The sequence below is a fragment of the Trachemys scripta genome, chromosome 3 (genome assembly GCF_013100865.1).
Source record: "Trachemys scripta elegans isolate TJP31775 chromosome 3, CAS_Tse_1.0, whole genome shotgun sequence".
Lineage (NCBI taxonomy): Eukaryota > Metazoa > Chordata > Testudines > Emydidae > Trachemys > Trachemys scripta.
This window is the reverse complement of record NC_048300.1, coordinates 81,592,020-81,612,132: the sequence shown is the minus strand read 5'-3', so window position 1 is coordinate 81,612,132 and position 20,113 is coordinate 81,592,020. Positions and strand designations below refer to the sequence as shown.

At 45.7% G+C, this 20,113-nt stretch overlaps 1 protein-coding gene across 1 annotated transcript in view; it reads left to right on the top strand.

The window, feature by feature from the left end:
* Nucleotides 1-14,434, top strand: part of LOC117874764 (monocarboxylate transporter 10-like) — a 52,801-nt gene extending 38,367 nt beyond the window's left edge. The window contains exon 10 of the mRNA XM_034765228.1: nt 13,223-14,434. Coding sequence (XP_034621119.1) covers nt 13,223-14,044 — 822 coding nt within the window. The 3' untranslated portion in view covers nt 14,045-14,434. The remainder of the gene's footprint in view (nt 1-13,222) is intronic.
* Nucleotides 14,435-20,113: the final 5,679 nt, after the last annotated feature.

Genomic DNA, 20,113 nt, shown 5'->3' with positions numbered 1-20,113 from the left:
CCAGTTCCTGGTGCGTTACAAATTCCGCATGGTGTCCCTGGCCTCCATTATGCCATCCCTAGACCAGGGGGATTGGTTTACGTCACTGAACCTCCAGGATGCGTTTTTTCACATCCACATTTTCGAGGGTCACAGGCGCTACCTCCGTTTCCTGGGGAGACTGGACCACTTCCAGTTTATGGTCCTCCCTTTTGGCCTCTCTACTGCCCCCAGGGTGTTTACGAAGTGTATGCGGTGGTTGCAGCCCACCTCAGGAGGAAAGGGCTGCAGATCTTCCCCTACTTAGACGACTGGCTTCTCAAGGGCCGGTCTCGATCCCTGGTGCAGCAGCAGACAAGCTACCTGCTAGGCGCCTGCGGCACCCTAGGCCTGCTGGTAAATGAGGAGAAATCCACGTTAATACCAGTTCAGCGCGTAACCTTTATAGGCACGCTGCTAGATTCCCGGGTAGCCTCGGCCTCCCTCCCAAGGGACAGATTCGAGATGCTCAAAGCTCTCATCGCCCAGATCACAGCCTTTCCGGTAACCACGGCACGGGTGTGCCTTCAGATCCTAGGCCACATGGCAGCATGCACCTATGTAGTGCGACATGCCAGGCTTCGAATGAGGCCCCTCCAGCTGTGGTTGGCCTCCAGGTATTCCCAGGCCAGAGACAGCCTGGACATGGTGGTCACAGTGCCGCCCAGGGTGGTGGCAGGCCTCCAATGGTGGTCCCTCCCGGGCAACATGCTCCAGGGTATCCCCTTCAGGGATCCTCCTCCCTCACTAGACCTAGTGTCGGACGCCTCGGACCTGGGCGCACGTGGGGCCCTTCAGGACCCAGGGGTTGTGGTCCCCAGGGGAGTTAGCACTCCACATAAATGTCAGGGAGCTCAGGGCCATACGCCTCGCCTGCGTGGTGTTCCGCCAGCACATCCAAGGGAGGGTACTCAGAGTTCTTACTGACAACACGACTGCCATGTACTATGTCAACAAGCAGGGTGGTACGCATTCCAGGGCCTTATGCCAGGAAGCCCAACTCCTTTGGGAGTTTTGTATAGCCCACAATGTACTCCTGCGGGCTTTTTACTTGCTGGGCAAGAGCAACTCTCTTGCAGACCGCCTGAGCAGGGTATTCTCCCAGCAGCACGAGTGGTCCCTTCACAGGGACGTGGCCAGGTGGATCTTCCTACAGTGGGGCACTCCCCACGTAGACCTGTTTGCCACCGCCCAGAATCGACAGTGTCCTCGATTCTGCTCCAGGGCGGGGCAGGGCGACAGGGCAATATCTGATACGTTCCTGCTCCCATGGTCGGGGCCCCTGTTGTGCGCCTTCCCGCCCTTCCCCTTAATAGACAAGGTGTTGCAGAAGGTGAAGTCAGACGGAGCGAGGATGATCCTCATAGCCCCGGATTGGGCCCGTCAGCATTGGTACGGGTCCCTCCTGCAACTCTTAGCGGCCCCCCCTTGCAGGCTGCCACTACGCCCGGACCTCCTCTCCCAGGAGGCAAGACGTCTCCTCCATCCCAACCTAGCCACGCTCCATCTGACAGCGTGGCTGCTTCATGGTTGAATGCGGAGAAGGGCAGGTGTTCTGAGGATGTCAGGAGGGTCCTGCTGGAAAGTAGGAAACCCTCCATGCGGCAAACCTACCTGGCTAAGTGGTCTAGGTTCTCTAGATGGGTAAGAGATAGAGGTTCCTCTCCCTCCTCTGCACCTATCCATCAGGTCCTCGATTACCTCCTGTCCCTTAGGACTCAAGGTCTCGCGCCCTCCTCTATCAGGGTGCACCTGGCGGCCATCTCGGCCTTCCATCCTCCGGTGCAGGGACTGTCTGTGTTTTCACATCACATGACGGCCCGGTTTCTGAAAGGGTTAGATCGGGCATTCCCTTACGCCAGACCCCCAATCCCGCTCTGGGATCTAAACCTGGTACTCTCCCACCTCACAGGGCCTCCTTTTGAGCCGTTAGCCATGTGTTCGTGGTCCCACCTGTCGTGGAAGGTGGCGTTCTTAGTAGCTATCACCTCAGCCCGCCGGGTCTCTGAGCTCAGGGCCCTGACCTCTGAACCGCCGTATACGGTTTTTTATAAGGACAAGGTTCAGCTCCGCCCTCACCCTGCCTTTTTGCCGAAGGTAGTTTTGGCTTTTCACATGGATCAGGACATTTTCCTCCCGATCCTCTGTCCTAAGCCTCATTCCTCTAATGAGGAATGCCGCCTGCACATGTTAGACGTTTGGAGAGCGCTGGCCTTTTACTTAGACAGAACCAGGCCCTTTAGGAGGTCCCCCCCAGCTTTTTATTGCTTCGGCCGAGCGCATGAGGGGATGCCCGGTCTCCACCCAGCGGATCTCCCACTGGGTCACTTCGTGCATTCGCACCTGCTATGACCTGGCAGGGGTTCCCCCGCCTCCTATAGTGAAGGCTCATTCGATGAGAGCCCAGGCCTCGTCTGCGGCCTATGTGGCTCATGTCCCTATCCAGGACATCTGTAGGGCTGCTATGTGGTCCTCTGTCCACACTTTCTCATCGTACTACGCGATTGTCTCCCAATGTAATAGCAAACAACAATCCTTTATTAGTGTTCATTACATTTACACATCAAGTACATTCTCATCTTAATGCTAACACACAGTTTTGATCTAGGGTTAACTAGTTACAGGGATATACAGAAGGCAATGCCATAGCAATCAACAAGTTAGATAAGAGAAGACCATACCATTAACATTTACTTTGAACTAAATTAACATGCAAGTTGAATTGGCCTGATTACACTACAATACCTTTTGACACTCCTTTGATTTTTATTAGCATATGAGTGAATTAGCCTGCATCCCTGTCCTGAGCTGGCACTAGGGTAGACAGCATCACAACCACCATTTATAAGGAAGATTTTATTTTATTTTTGAAAATGAAATAGTGATGGAATATTGGGAAATTGGTTATATTTCCAATTCGCTGGCCAGTGAAGTGGAGAATACTGCATGGGGTCAAACAACACCAGCCTCTCCAGTCAAGAAATTTCCATCCAGTCCTCTAATGGAATAATGAAAGCTACATTATGGAGTTTTGTGGCACTTGACATGTTCTGGTTAAAAAAACTTGACGATAATCTTTACTCAGCAGATCTTTCCCTTGCATGTATTCCAAATATTCTGTCTGAAAAAACAAACAAACAAACAAAAACTGGGAGGTACAAGAAGACTGGAGAAAAACACATTTAATTAGGCATTTTCCAGGCAGATGAGTTGGTTGAGCTGGGCAATTTTTCTTCATTAGTGGATATGGAAGCCTTTATTAATATATTTTTGACATGCTAATTCACATTATTATATGTGTTTTTTAAAAGTTGTTTTCTACATCTAAAATAATTGACAGGCACCATTATATACAATAAAATGAATGAAGTACCTGTCTTTAAAAAAAGAAAGTGAGCATTACAATTATTATCCCAGAGTCTAGCTTCTATTACTATTAAAATAATGGATGCAAGATAGAGAATAAATTAATAGATTCTAAGGCCAGAAGAGACCATTATGATCATCTAGTTTGACCTCCTGTATAACGCAGGCCATAGAACTTCCCCAAAATAAATCTGGGTTGAGCTAGAGTATAGCTTTTTACAAAAATGTCCAATCTTGATTTAAAAATTGCCAATGTTGGAGAATCCTCCATAATGTTTGGTAATTTTTTCTAATGGTGAATTACCCTCACTGGTAAAAATTTACACCTTATTTCCAGTATGAATTTGCCTACCTTCAACTTCCAAAGATTGGATCTTGTATACTTTTTTCTGCTAGATTGAAGAGCCCATTATTAAATATTTGTTCCCCATGTATATACTTACAAACTATAATCAAATCACCCCTTAACCTTCTCTTTGTTAAGCTGAATAGATTGAGCTTCTTGAATTTATCACTATAAGGCATGTTTTCTAATTCTTTAATCATTCTCAGGGCTTTTTTCTGAACCCTCTTCAATTTATCAACATCCTTCTTGAATTGTGGACCCCAGAACTAGACAAAATATTCCAGCAGAGGTTGCAACAGGGGCAAATACAGAGATAAAATAACCTCTCTACTCCTACTTGAGATCCCATTGTTTACAGTAGTCCTTTTGGCCCCAGCATTGCCCTGAGAGCGTATGTTCAGCTGGTTATGCACCACTATCCCCAAATCATTTTCAAAGTCACTGCTTCCTAGAATAGAGTCCCCCATCCTGTAAGTATGGCCTATATGTTCCAAGATGTATACATTTACATTTGGCCATATTGAAATGTATATTGTTTGCTTGTGCCCAGCTTACCATGCAATCCAGATCACTAAATCACTAGTGGCTAGATTGTGAACTTCTTACTGGTGACAGTTACTCACACAAAGAATCCCATTTAGGCCAATGGGATTACTCATGAGAGTAAATGTTCACCAGAGTGAGTAAAGGGTTCACAATCTGGCCTTAAATATTTAGGGGCAGATTCTCCACCTGAGCTGGTGCAGTGGAGAGGAGGGCCATCAGGCCTAGAGCAATTTACAGCTGAGTAGAGCAACTCTAACATATACTGCTGGTCCTCCCTATCCTAGTCCTGGAATGCTTCCAACATACCTTCCTTCCCTCTACACCTGGAGTGTGTGCAGCTAGCACAGTAGGGAGCAGAGCCACCTCTACTATCTTTCCACCAGAGGAGCATGCGTTGCACAGGTGGAATTATCCACTGGCCATCTTCAGTCACTTTAAGTCCACACTGCAAAATAGACTTAGCGGACCTGAGAATCTAGTTTATGGGGCTCGTTTGTGATGAATAAGTAGTGCCCTACATTTGGGGGTGGGATGAAGCTGCCCTCCACCAGAAGAAGCTCCTGAAGATGATATACCTACACCAGGCACAATCCTGTCAGTGCTCCTGGGAAGCACAGATAGTGGGCTCATAGCCCTGCCTCCTCCCTCCCATCTGTGTCCCTTTTACGGACAACACAGCTAGCCAAGAGCAGTCCTTGAGCTCAAGGGAGTCCAATAAGTGCAGTTGTGTTGGGCCTTTGTGCAGGATGCATGTGGGAAGAAGCTCCTTAAGCCCTCCAGCCTTTGAACAAGCAATTAGCCACCAGGAAAATATTGATAAATGGAGTGAAATCAGAAAAGAGCATCAGAATTCATGGGAGGAGTTTCTTGAGAGAAAGGATTAAAAGAGTTGCATATCTGTTGCTTGACTAAGCAACAACTGGAAGGAGACGAAACATGATAAAAGTCTGTAAACTTACTAAGGGTATAAATGCTAAGAAGGGAGAAGTGCTATTTATCTTAGCAATGTAAAAGTAGGTATTTTAGCTAGAAGCAATTGGATGAAACTGGGAGGGAAAATTTAGGCCAAATGTTTTAAGAAACTTTTGACAGGAAGATGTAGTAGGTTGTAGAATATGGGTGGCAGGTATAAGAGACCAGGGGAGACTAAGCCTCCCCAAACAGGATGCAGCGCACCTCCCTCTGGAGGCACTCTGGCCCACTGCCTTTGGAGCACTGCCACCAAAAGGGTGCCCAGGCGGGAGCCCTGCCTGCGCTCCGCCCCAAGGCCCCTCTCCTGCTCATCCTCTTTCTCCATGGCTCTGCCCACGCTACTCCTCTTCCCACCCCTGTTCCACCTCTTCCCCCCCAAGGATTCCCCCCACCCGCCGCTTGCGCCTCTCCACCCTGTTCTCCAAGGCCCCCTCGCCAAGGAGCAGTGGGAGGGGGGTCCTCAGGGGAGAGGATGGAGAGGCGCGAGTGATGGGTGGGGTCCTCAGAAGGAGGGGGCAAAGAGGCATGAGTGGTGGGCAGGGGGCCTCAGGACAGGGAGGAGCGGGTGAGGGGGATGATTTCGGGGGAGGGGTCCCGACAGGGCCTGGGGCAGAGTGGGGTGGAGCATGGATGGGGCCTTGGGGGAAAGAGGCTGAGTGGGGGTGGACCTCAGGGCGAAGCAGGGGGAAGGGCACAGTCTGGGCACCGGTGGCCCCCCCTCCCACACACACACACACTTGTAGGGAGCTTCCGGCACTCTCTAAAGCAGGGGTAGGCAACCTATGGCACGTGTGCCGAAGGCAGCACGTGAGCTGATTTTCAGTGGCACTCACGCTGCCCGGGTCCTGGCCACCGGTCCGGGGTGCTCTGCATTTTAATTTAATTTTAAATGAAGCTTCTTGAACATTTTAAAACCCTTATTTACTTTACATACAACAAAAGTTTAGTTATATATTATAGAATTGTAGCAAGAGACCTTCTAAAAACGTTAAAATATATTGCTGGCACACAAAACCTTAAATTAAAGTGAATAAATGAAGACTCGGCACACCACTTCTGAAAGATTGCTGACCCCTGCTCTAAAGCGTCCCCAAATGCTGGAGTCACACACTGCCTATGTTGTAGAACACTCTTCCAAGGGAACTGATAGAATTCCTATCACTTTGCACATCTAAAGCAACACAAGACAATACCCTAGTAAATGTACAAAAGGGAATAATCTTGCAAAGACATTTCTTTTTCATCTCTTGAGTCTTTTGTTCCTTCAAGCAGCAAGGAAGGATAGAAAAGTATTCATGAGAGAAAAAAGGTTGAAAACCTTTGATTTACTGTATAAAATGAGTGTATCGAAGGCAGATATTTAAGTTAAGATATAATATGATCAAATTAAGCAGTGACACAGAAACATAAAATGGTAGTTAAATGTATGGTAAATTGGCCAGAAAATAAGTATGGCTTGGTCTACACTACCCCCCCCAATTCGAACTAAGGTACGCAACTTCAGCTACGTGAATAACGTAGCTGAAGTCGAAGTACCTTAGTTCGAACTTACCTTGGTCCACACGCGGCAGGCAGGCTCCCCCGTCGACTCCGCGGTACTCCTCTCGCCGAGCTGGAGTACCGCAGTCGACGGCAAGCACTTCCGGGTTCGACTTATCGCGTCCAGACTAGACGCGATAAGTCGAACCCAGAACTTCGATTTCCAGCCGTCGAACTAGCTGGTAAGTGTAGCCAAGGCCTATAAGTGGTAAAGAAGAGTAGCAAGGCAGATCATGGCTCTTCCAAGGCTTACTTTGTTCAGCCCTTGATCTAATAAGTTTTACTCACACAAATAATCTCACTTCATGTGTGAGTAAATGCACCTTGACATAAGTGAAGGTTCCACAGCCTAGCCTGAAATCTACTTTGTGCTGCTCTGGAATTGCAGGTCATACTTAAAGCTGGTCTAAGTGGCCAGAAGACGATTCTTCTAGCATAAGAGGAATCCTTCAGCTCCATGGTTCTGGCATAGTCTGCCCTATGCTATGTGTCACAACCTCTGGCATAAGGCACATGTCAGGGACAAGTCAGGAGGATGGGTGTGTAGTAGGAGTCCTGCTAATTTCTGGCTGCCACAATGACCTCTTGATAGCATTGCAGCCAGGCATAAACTAGAGCAGCCCTACAACTTCCCTAAATGTATACTAGGAGTCATATTGCCCCTGTGAAAATCCAACAGTTGTAGGATGATAAAGGGGGATAAAGCAACCTTTACCCCCATACTTATGTCCCGCACTGACTGCAGCTTGAACAGACTTGAGGGTTGGGCCCACATACTCCAGTTTGGGATCTGTAGGGATCTAATTTATCCACTGGAAGTAGTCCTTCATCGAGAGAGAGCACGAGGGCTATGCTCCATACTGCTTCTGATCTCAAAAGTTCAGGACAACTGTGAGCAATACTTGATATGAAACACTTGAACAGATTCCTGAGAAAGTCCAGGTTCTTCTTTGAGTGATAGTTCCTATCTGTAGTCCACTGTGGGTATGCATGTGCTCCATGCATCTGAAACCAGTAGATTTTTGCTAGCAGTGTCCATTAGTTTGTGCTTGTGCATTTCACGCCTAGTGCTGTGGGCCAAGGGTATAAATGGCCGTGCAGACCGATTTCCTCTCTAGTTCCTTTCTACAGCTGATGGTGTGAGTTGGAACATTCCAGTGTCCATAGCATTTGCTTCCTTCATGATTCTTTCTGTAAAAAATTATAAATATTAGTTTAGTTAGTAAGTTCATAGTCCTAGTGTAGTTAGGGATGGGGGTTTTCCTCCCTCTCAGATGCCTTGTCTGAAGCAAATGCTATGCCCAAGATCCTGGGCTTTAAGAAGTGTGCGTCCTGCCCTCAGGTCTTCCCAGTCAGTAACAACCTCATAAGGTGCCTCTACTGCTTTGGAGAAGCACACATTTCCTCCAAGTGCACAATTTGCTGATTCTTGCCTATAAGAACCTGCCAAGCACGTGAGTACAGGTTGAGGCCGCAGTCTGATCCAGGCTCAGTAGACCCCCCTTTACATAGGGTTGAAGAGGCTAGGAGCATGCCTGCAAGTTTGGCCACCTCTGGTATTGCCATCAAGAGAGTTAGGTGTAAGACTTCCTCCTCCTGTAAACAGAGGATGAGAGAAAATACTCCCACAGTAGGAGAGAGAAATCTCCCACTAGCCTTTCTTCAAATCTCCCACTAGCCTTCCTCTCCAATTTATAAGTCCTTGATGCCTTGTCATCCTGGTATGGGATTGCTTACCCAGAGCTCCCAGTTCTGAAGACTCATTGTACAGATCACACTGGCGATCCTGGGACCTGTACACTCATGGTTCCAAGTCTACATGATCCCTCCTTGAATTACAGCACCCCTCTCCCCACAGAGAGGAAACAAAACTACCACAGGAAAGAGTTGAGGAAGACTAACTGGAGCTGACTGATCCAACAGGATTCTCTTTGTCATCATCAGACAAGGTAGTTGCTTCTGTCTCCCCATCTCCCTCTGACAATTTCAGGCAATTTCAAGACTTGCTAAAGAAGGTGGCAGATACGCTGCAGATCCCTGTGGAAGACTCCTAGATATTCTGCAGTGTGTGGGGCACATCAATGTGGCACTGCTCATCAATTAAGCCATCTTGAAACCTGCAAAAGTGGTCTGGCACACTCTGGTCACGTGCTCTCACCCTCAAAACAACAGAAAAAAGATTTTTTTGTGACAGCCAAAGGAGCAGTATTTTTATTCATTCACCTTGTACCAAAATCATTGGAGGTAGAGACAGCCTCAGAAAGCAGCAGGCAACATCATACAAGATCCACCTCCTGATAATGAAGCTAAATGCTTTGATCTATTCAGCAGGAAGGTTTTTTCTTCCACCAGCCTGCAATTTTGTGTAGCAAACTGTCAGGCATTAATGTCTAAATATGATTTTTGTCAACTATACCGAATTCATGGAATTCACAGATAATCTTCCACAGGAGTTTAGTGGTCAGTTTGAGGTACTCATTGAGGAAGGTAAATTGATTGCAAGATCATCACTGCAGACCACACTCGGTGCAGCTGATACAACCTCTCACTCAATGGCGACGGCTGTTGTCATGAGAAGAGCATCACGGCTTTACTCCTCCGGATTCTCGATAGAAGTTCTGTCTACGGTGGAGGACTTGCCCTTTGAAGGAAACAACCATTTTAACTAGATGACAAATGAGTCCCCATGTTCATTGAAGGACTCAAGGGCAACTCTCTGCTCCCTGAGGATTTTCATACCAGCACCCAAGAGGAAGTTCTATAGGCCACAGTCAGATAAACAAAGACAAACATCCCAACCTTTTTTTCCACCAGAGGGGTTATGAACCACCAAGGAAATGACAAAGGGTGCAACAAGGCAAACATAACACTCCTCCTGCTTCTGCCTTCCAATTCCAGCCATCTGTACAGAAACACTTTTAATGGGACTGTAGAGAACTGCAAACCAGCTCAACTGCCAGTGTTATCTAACCAAGACTGTCATATCCAATTTGGTGTTTGTCTAGCCTGTTTCATCCACACCTGGCAGAGTAAAACATTGGAGAGATGGATCCTCGACATCTTTCATACCAGTTACACTATAGAGTTCCTCTCCCCACAACCTCTATCCCTTTCCCTCTTCAGGAACCACTTTCCTGAGGTGATATTTGTTCAGGAAAATGACTCCTTCATCTAGGAGTCATAAAACTGGTAACTCACCAGTACTGTGGGAAAAGGGTTTTATTCAAAATACTTCCATACTCTCAAGGAGAAGGGAGGATGGAGACCCATCTTGGATCTGCATCAGCTCAATGTCTTCATCTGTGTGGTACACTTCAGAATAGTAACTTTGGCAGCAATAATTCCCTCATCGAACAAGGGAGATTGGTTCACAGCTCTCGACGTAAAAGATGCCAATTTCACATAAACATCCATCTAGCACACAGAAAGATTTCTCAGGTTCACTGTAGGTATGAACCATTACCAGCACAAGGTGCTTCCCTTCAGTCTTTCAACAGCCCCAAGAGTGTGCAGCTCACTTCCGCCACAGCAGGTCATTAATTTTTCCCTACCTCCACAGCCAGCTTTTGATGGGGAGCTCTTATCAAGTGGTTCTCTCAGCAACATCATTCCTACTTAAGCTGTTATGATCACTGGTAATCTGTGTAGACACAGATAAATCTGCTTTAATTCCTACACAAAACATAGAATTTATTGGGGAAACACTGGATTCTATCAGGGCCAGAGGATACCTTCCTTTGGACATGTTCCAGACCATGAAGACACTTGCTGCCCAGCTCCAGATCAGCCCACAAACATCTGTTTGTTTGTGTCTCACACTTTCAGGTCACATGGCTGCCTGCACATACGTGACATCATTCGCAAGGCTTTGACTTCATTGCCTACAAGCTTGGCTCAGGACAGCATATGTCCCAAGCCCTGAGTTTGAGTATCTCTATGCAAGTGGAAGAACAGAAAACAGATGTATGTGTGGGTTCCGTTCATCCCTCCTTCTCCCAAGATAACATTGATAATGGACGCCTCCCAGTTAGGAAGGGTGCTCATCTAGACAAACCTACAGCATAAGGCACATAGACTTCACAAAAGCTCTGATGCACATAAACCTCCTAGAACTGCAAGCAGTCCTTAAGGCTTGTAATCAATTTCTATCATACACACAAACAAAGCATGTTCAAGTGATGTTAGACAACGTGTTGCAGTATTGTACATCAACAAGCAATGAGGTGTGAGATTCCACCCTGCTATGTATTGAAGCTGTTAATCTGTGGAATTGGTGTATTCACCATCACATCACTCTATCAGTAGTATACCCTCCAGGAATACACAGTACTCTGGCAAAAAGCCTCACCAGGTTCTTATCCAGGAATCACATATAGGAACTACATGACTCAGTAGTTCAAACCATATTCCACCAAAAAGGGGGGGGGGGATGTAGGTGCATCTTGGGACCTGTTTGTGACTCAGGAGAAAAGAAAATGTAGGACCTATTGCTTCAAAGGGGGTGAAGGTCAGGGATCCAGAGGGGGACCACACTTCTAGTACCTTTGTCAGACGAGCTAATGTATGTCTTTCCACCCATCCCACTTACTTCAGTGTTGCAAAAAAACAAGTAGAAGAAAATAATGATCATACTGGTTGCTCCCAGGTGGCTTAAACAGTTCTGGTACCTCAGTATTCTATAGATGTCAGCTCGACTGCATATGACAATCCAACCATTCCCAGACTGCTTGACACAGAAAGAGGGCAAGATAAAGCACCCCAACTCAACCTGCCTATCTCCACTTCAAAGCCTGTTTTTTTAATCAGCATTGAACCTAGAAACAACATGTTCAGAAGCTGTTCAAGCCATCCTTAACAATAGTAGAAGAGAATCCACTAGAAATGTTGCATAGCTAAGTGAAGGTTGTTTTCAGTCTGGTGTCAACCTCATCAACTAACCCCTCTGACATTCTCAGTATCTTGGACTGTCTCCTTTTTCTGAAGACTAAGGGTCTTTCTCTTAGCTCTGTATGGGTCCATCAGTCACAGCAGTCCTGCAATTGCTGACTTCAGAGAGGTCCTCGCACCCTCCTTCATAATGAGTATTGCTTGTCAGTCACCCACAATGGGATAGAGATAGGGACCATCATTCAAAGAAGGAGTGGTTATTTGTCTTGTGCAGAAACTAGAGTTCTTTGAGATGTGTGATCTCTATCTATATTCCACTACCCTCCCTCTTTCCCCAGAGCTGCAGATCTTGACATGAGATTTGTGGTAGAAAAGGAACTGGGTAGGTGGTTGGTCTGTGTGGTCACTTATACCCTTGGCACAGAGCATGAGGGAGTGAAGAGCGTTGGTGCCAACCAACAGATGCTACCAGCAAAAATCTGTTCTCAGACGCAAGGAACTCATGAGCACCTACGTGGAATATGGATAGGGACTCCACATCTCAAAGAACTCCAGGTACTGTACAAGGTAAGTAACCTATCTTTCAAGATAGAAACCTTCAAGCCTACCCTCCCAACCATCAGTAGGGGAGACAACCAGTCATCCACAGACTTGAAGAAAGCTTACCTCTATGTTCCAGTTTTCCTTCTCAATTTTTTTTCCATTTAGTCTGTGGGCATCAGTATTTCAATATTGATTATTGCCTTTTGGACAGGGCACAGTGCTTAGATTATTTATGAAAGCTCTTGTGGTATTAGTAGCAGCCCTATGGTGAGAAGAGATCCATTTCTATCCTTTTCTGGATGAGCCATTTATCAGAGCCCAGTTCAAAGATAAAGTGGAAATGGATAGTCTAAAAAGTTATAGTTAGTTGCTGCTATGTATACTTTCTGCAACATAGGGTTTTGTTGACGAACTGGAGAGGGTTGGAGCAAGTACCTACCAGAATGAGTTGAGGCCTGGAAATCCTGCCTTACGGTGAGAGATGTAAGGAGATTATTCTATTTAGTTTATTAGAAGAGAAGGTTAAAAGATAATTTGACCACAGTCCATAAGTATCTACACAGAGACAAAATATTGGATACCAGAAGGCTTGTTAATTTGGCAGAGAGAGCCATAACAAGATCCAGTGACTAGAAGATTAAGCTAGATAAATTCAATCTAGAAATAAGATGTAAATTTTTAACAGAATAGTTAACCACTGGAACCAGTTACCAAGGGATATGGTGAATTCTCCATCACCTTGAAGTCTTTAAATCAAGATTGGATGTCTTTCTAAAATGTATGTTCTAGTTCAATAAGAAGTTATGGGCTCAATGCAGGAATTACTGGGTAGAAGTCTATTTGGCTGTGTTAGACAGGTCAGACTAGATGATCATCATAGTCCTTTCTGCCTTAAAACCTATTTGATCTACGAACATCCCATTTTGTTAGAACTTCTGATATAATTTAGATATTTAAATGTATCATGTCCATATTTATGTTTTCATTTTTAATGTATTTTCTTAGAGTCTAAATGATTCATATACAAAGTACAGTTCTGTTTGGACTTCCAGAGCAGACTTACCTAAAGTTGAGGATACTACTGTAGCATCTTCAATAGAAAGCACAGCAAAGGTAGAACAAGTGTTTCTTGAAGAATGTGAGGCTTCAGATTCAAAAAAAGAAGCATATGTGACTTTTGTACATGTTGAACAATGTGAAGATGAAGCGCTACATGATGAAGGCACAGCGAAGGTAGAAGAAGTACCTCTTGAAGAAAATGAGGCTTCGGATTCAAAAAAAGCAGCACGCGTGGCTTTCATAGATGTTGAACAACATGAAGATAAAGATGTACATGATGAAGGCACAGCGAAGGTAGAAGAAGTACCTCTTGAAGAAGGTGAGATTTCAGGTTCAAAAAAAGAAACACGTGTGACTTTCGTAGATGTTGAACAACATGAAGATGAAGACCTACGTGATGAAGGCACAGCAAAGGAAGAAGTAACTGTTGAAGAAGATGAGGCTTCAGGTTCCAAAAAAACAGCACGTGTCACTTTCGTAGATGTTGAACAACATGAAGATGAAGACCTACGTGATGAAGGCACAGCAAAGGAAGAAGTAACTGTTGAAGAAGATGAGGCTTCAGGTTCCAAAAAAACAGCACGTGTCACTTTCGTAGATGTTGAACAACATGAAGATGAAGACCTACGTGATGAAGACACAGCAAAGGTAGAAGAAATACCTCTTGAAGAAGGTGAGGCTTCAGGTTCAAAAAAAGCAGCACATGTGGCTTTCGTAGATGCTGAGCAACACGAAGATGAAGACCTACATGATGATGAACAAAAATGATCCAAGTATCACCAGCAGTAGTTAAATCAGTGGTATGAAAACAAATGGATCTTAAATTTAGATAAAGCTATTCAACATGTCAGTAATAATTTACTCTGTTATGCTATATTCTAAGTTGATGGAGAATTGACTAACATTTGTTAGATCATTCTTGTTTTAATTATACTTCTGTTTCATAATTCATATATAAAATCAGTTTGTTTAATATTGTATGTAAAATTGGAACATTCAAGCATTTTAAAATATAAACCATAGTGGGATTAGAACACTTTAAATATGTTGCATGTTTTTAAACAAACACTAAATATATTTAATTTTGTTAGCAAATTACTTATTTTAGTTCTGATGTGCTCCTTTGGTGTGGGGGAGTGGATGGATTGGTTAGCTATTCTTTTGAAGATATTAATACTTTTCACTAACACAGTGGGCCAGATCCACAAGTGTTCCATTGAAGTATGTGAAGCTAAGGCTTGGTCTACACTACCCCCCCCAATTCGAACTAAGGTACGCAACTTCAGCTACGTGAATAACGTAGCTGAAGTCGAAGTACCTTAGTTCGAACTTACCTTGGTCCACACGCGGCAGGCAGGCTCCCCCGTCGACTCCGCGGTACTCCTCTCGCCGAGCTGGAGTACCGCAGTCGACGGCAAGCACTTCCGGGTTCGACTTATCGCGTCCAGACTAGACGCGATAAGTCGAACCCAGAACTTCGATTTCCAGCCGTCGAACTAGCTGGTAAGTGTAGCCAAGGCCTCAGGGTCAGTTTATACAAGCTAAGGATCTAGCCCATATCCTTTCATCCAAGGATCTAAAAACACTCTACTAACAGTTTACTAAGTCTCACAATATCTCTTAGTGGTAGATTATATGATTTTATTCGCTTTAAAGATAGATATCTTCTCTATACCTCAGTTTGTGACTAGACCAAAATCCTATGAGATCATATTAGGAATGGGACTTAAACCCAGGAGTCCTGTCTCGGAGGGTACATCCACACTTCGAATCACACCCCTCCTCCTCTCTTCCCCCTCCCCCCCAGTTCAAAACTTAGACATATCCTTGGCCTCTAACCTCTAGATAATGCTGTCGTCTCTGTTTCTTATGAAAACTAATGGAGAACTGTGATGGGTGTAAATACCACACAGGTACCATAAAGTGCCTGAGGGTACTAGGAACCTCACTGATTGCATCTGGGGACGGTGTGGTCAGGTGAAGGGAAAGGACTTAAAGGAAAGCTAATTTGGGGACAGAGGTTAGGGAGAGAATGTAGTGAGTGCCCTCTTTCTGGGAAGGGCCTGATAGAAGGCTAGGAGGGGAGAGAAGCAGACAGTCTCCTCCTCGGGTGAGCCTGTAGCCTGAGGGCAGATCAGGAGCTGTTGAAGGATGATGGCCTGCTTGCGATCCTAGAAGGTAGAGAACTGTGCCAGCCCTAGCCTTTGGACTGGAGTGAAGTACAGAAGTGTGAGGACATTGCATTATAGCTGAAGCTTGCCTGGGAGGAAGAAGGGTGGCGAGGTGTGCCCTATTGGGGCTGAAGATTTAGTTGTCTTTATATTTTCATTGGATGTGTTAAAGGACTCTGTGACTCTGGAAGGAGTCAGATTCTTGACTGTGTCTTGGTTGGAGGGTCCTATAGCTGGAATAGGCCAAAACCCCAAGAGGGAAACTGAGGCACAGCTGACACAATGCCACATACAGCCACCCGAATGTATGGGGAGCACCAGTTCTGTTCAGGAAGCAGCTTCAGGAGATAGGAGCAAGGCAGGGAATCAAACATACTCCAGAGCTCCGTGGATGAAAAAAACAAGGACATATGAGAGATATGGTTAGGAGTTCACAAAACATATCCAAGGTAAAAAGGTTGTGCAGGCTGTCTCTGACCTAAATATTTTCTGCAGTTGGTTGAGGGAGGTGGGTGGTCAATGGGCTTTTCCTGAATATCACTGCTACTTCAAGGGAGGAGAGGGCTGCCAACAGTCTCATCTAGAAGACTTATGGATGTTGAGAGTGCAAGAACCATCAGATAAGCCAAAAGCAAGGTCTAATAATGGTCTGAAGACTTGGAGTTTGGAGATCAGATATGAAGGGAGCAGCAGGAGAAATGTAATGTGTATAAAATTAAAGCCTAATAAAAGCCACAGGATATGTTCAGACTTCCAACAGAATCTTTATTATTTGTAAAGGATCTTGGCCCAGATCCACAAAGGCACTGAGGCATCACAATGCTCAGTGTCACGGCATCTAACTTTTAGGTGCCCAGAAAATAATAGGAACATCAATGTGATCCACAAAGCCTGCAGTCTTCTTTGAGTGATTGCACATGTCCATTCCACTGTAGAGGTGTGCATGCCTCATGCATAGTTGTTAGAGAATGTTTTCCCTCAGCAGTACCCCTCGGGGTGGCTTGAGCACCCTCTTTTACTGTGCACCTGTGCATACCAGTATGAGAAGGCAGAGCCACTCCCAACCTCCCTCTGTTCCTTCTTACCACCAGTGACAGTTGTTGGAGTGCTTCCGCTCTTGCTATTGCAAGTTTATTTTCCTCACTCTTTATATATAATCTGTTTCTCGTTTAGTAGTTAGTAGTTAGTCAGATACAGTATATAGTTAGTGTTAAGTTTTTAGCTTTTAAGTCTGTTTTGGACCAAATTTGATTTTTTGGGACTAGGACCGGAACTGTGCCTTGCTCTCTGGGGTTCAGGTCCTGCCAGTTGTTTGCCAGACCTTTAACAGTCTGTGATCCACAGCTCAGCTGCCTAAAATATTTGGGGGAGTCCCACATTTGTAGAGGGTTCAAGCTTAAAAAAAAAAAAAAAAGATAGAGCAGTAAGGCTTAAGTGTCTTCTTATGGAAGTGGCACTTTGCCCTGCATCAGATCTTTTGGGTTCAGCGCATACTCTGAGTGGGGCACAATCAGTGCAGAGTGCGCCTCTCAAAATGTCTTTGACTCCAGCTTTGGTGTTTCTGGTATTGCAGAAGACACAATTTGCCAAAGACAAAGTACTGCACCTGGCAAGATATTTGGTACTGAGGCCTGCTAAAATAAGGACCCTGCAAGGGACTCTGAGGGAAAGCGTTCTCCAGAGTGATCCTCTGCCACAAAGGAGGGTTCGTTGACTCTAGAACCTGTGCCAGGTCCATTGATGCTGACCCCTGAAGTTTCTATTCGTCAAACCCAGGAACCAGTTCCAGTACCGACAATGCTGCCAGAGATCTACTCGTCCTCTTTGTACCAGTGTCCCTGGTGGTGCAGGAAGGGTTTCAGCTAGTACTGGCAACTGTAATTCCTACATCAGACCCGCAGGAGCATATGGTACCAATGGCACTTCTAGTGCCTAGGAGATTGGGACATTCCAGGGGCAAGCCATCGTTAATATCTCTGGTACCGCCACCTCCAGGTTTGGCTTACCTGTCTCCTGTCCACAAAGGTTTTGCTCCACTGTTATCACAGAACTCAGTCATCCTCATCAGATTCCGAAGAGGTGTCTTTTGTGTCCCATACCAGATGGGAAGCTTATCCTTCATGTAAGCTGTGGGGTCCATGGATGTCTCAACAGTCCCAGCAGCGGGCACATTACAAGGGGCAATGGCCTGTACAACCATGGGGCCTACCACCACCATATAAGTGACCCTCCTAAGTCACTATAACTTCATTGTATGGGAAAACATGAAGTCAAAGGACAGGCTACTGGAGGACTCTCGGTAGGAGTTCACTTTCATGGTAGAAGGTAAGCTGGTGGCCGGGACAGCACTTCAGTACAGTTTGGATGTGGTGGACTCAGTGGCTTGTTCCATGGAATCTGCCATATCTGTGAGGGGATGTTCATGGCTGCAGGGTTCTGGTTTCCCTCCTGAAGTACAGCAGACCTTCCAGGATTTATCATTTGAGGATCCATCTTTTTTTGTGTGTGGAAAAGATGGACAATAGGCTGCATAGCTTAAAAGATTCCAGGGCAGCATTGAAGTTACTTGGAATCTACACACCAACAATGAAGAGGAAGCAATTCCAACCCTAGCAGGTTCACAGATATCAGAACTTTGTACCTCGGCCCCAGGACCTGCTTAAAAAAAGGGCAGCAGTTGATCACCGACCCCACTCATCATCTGTAGCAGCACGTTCTTCTTGACCAACAGTCCGTCTAAACATACATTTTGATGGGCATGTCAAGGGCAGCATACCAGTATTTGTAGACCAGTCTGTTCCTACCCATATCTTTGCCAATTGTCTATCTCACTTCCTCCATGCTTGGGTCCTAAGCAAGATGGATTTGGGATATTCCCTTCAGTTTGTTTCTACTCCCCATTTCCACACCACTTATCATAGAATCATAGAAGATTAGGGTGGGAAGAGACCTCTGGAGGTCAGCTAGTCCAGCCCCCGGCTCAAAGCAGGACCAACCTCAACTAAATCATCCCAGTCAGGGCTTTGTCAAGCCAGTCATCAAAAACCTCTAATGATGGAGATTCCACAACCTCCCTAGGTAAGCAATTCCAGTGCTTCACCAACCTCCTGGTGAAATAGTTTTTCCTAATATCCAACCTAGACCTCCCCCACTACAACTTGAGACCATTGCTTCTTGTTCTGTTATCTGCCATCACTGAGAACAGCCTAGCTCTATCCTCTTTGGAACCCCGCTTCAGGTCATTGAAGACTGCTATCAAATCCCCCCTCACTCTTCTCTTCTGCAGACTACATAAGCCCAGTTCCCTCAGCCTCTCCTCATAAGTCATTTGCCTCAGACCCCTAATCATTTTCGTTGCCCTCCGCTGGACTTTCCAATTTGTCTTTTCTGTAGTGGGGGGGGTCCAAAACTGGACGCAGTACTCCAGATGTGGTCTCTCCAGTGCTGAATAGAGGGGAATAATCACTTCCCTCAATCTGCTGGCAATGCTCCTACTAATACAGCCCAATATGCCATTAGCCTTCTTGGCAACAAGGACATACTGTTGACTCATATCCAGCTTCTCATCCACTGTAATCCCTAGGTCCTTTTCTGCAGAACTGCTGCTTAGTTAATCGGTCCCCAGCCTGTAGCAGTGCATGGAATTCTTCCGTCCTAAGTGCCGGATTCTGCACTTGTCCTTGTTAAACCTCAGATTTCTTTTGGCCCAATCCTCCAATTTGTCTAGGTCACTCTGGACCCTATCCCTACCCTCCAGCATATCTACCTCTCCCCGCAGCTTAGTGTCATCCGCAAACTTGCTAAGGGTGCAATCCAGCCCATCATGCATATCATTAATGAAGATGTTGAATAAAACCAGCCCCAGGACTGACCCCTGGGCACTCTGCTTGATACTGGCAGCCAGCTAGACATTTAGCCGCTGATCACTACCCGTAGAGCCCGATGATCTAGCCAGCTTTCTATCCACCTTATAGTCCATTCATCCAATCCATACTTTTTCAACTTGCTGGCAAGGATGCTGTGGGAGACCATATCAAAAGCTTTGCTAAAGTCAAGGTATATCACATCCACTGCTTTCCCCATATCCACAGAGCCAGTTATCTCATCATAGAAGGCAATCAGATTGGTCAGGCATGACTTGCCTTTGGTGAATCCATGTTGACTGTTTCTGATCACCTGCCTCTCCTCCAAGTGCTTCAAAATGGATTCCTTGAGGACCTGCTCCATGATTTTTCCAGGGACTGAGGTGAGGCTGACTGGTGTGTAGTTCCCCGGGTTTTCCTTCTTCCCTTTTTTAAAGATGGGCATTATATTTGCCTTTTTCCAATCATCTAGGACCTCCTCCAATTGCCACAAGTTTTCAAAGATAATGGCCAATGGCTCTGCAATCACATCAGCCAACTCCCTCAGCACCCTCAGATGCATTAGATTCAGACCCATGGACTTGTGCATGTCCAGTTTTTCTAAACACTTCCCCATTCCTCTTTGGGGACCACCCTCACAAGACCATTCCTCAGCAGGAAATCCAGTCTTGCCTAGTGGGAGCAATAGAAGAAGGCTCTCTGTTCCTCAGAGGGAAATATTTTAGTTCCCACTATTTTGTATTCCCAAAGCAGAAGGCCATCTTAGACCTATTTTATATCTAAGAGAGTTAAACAAATACCTG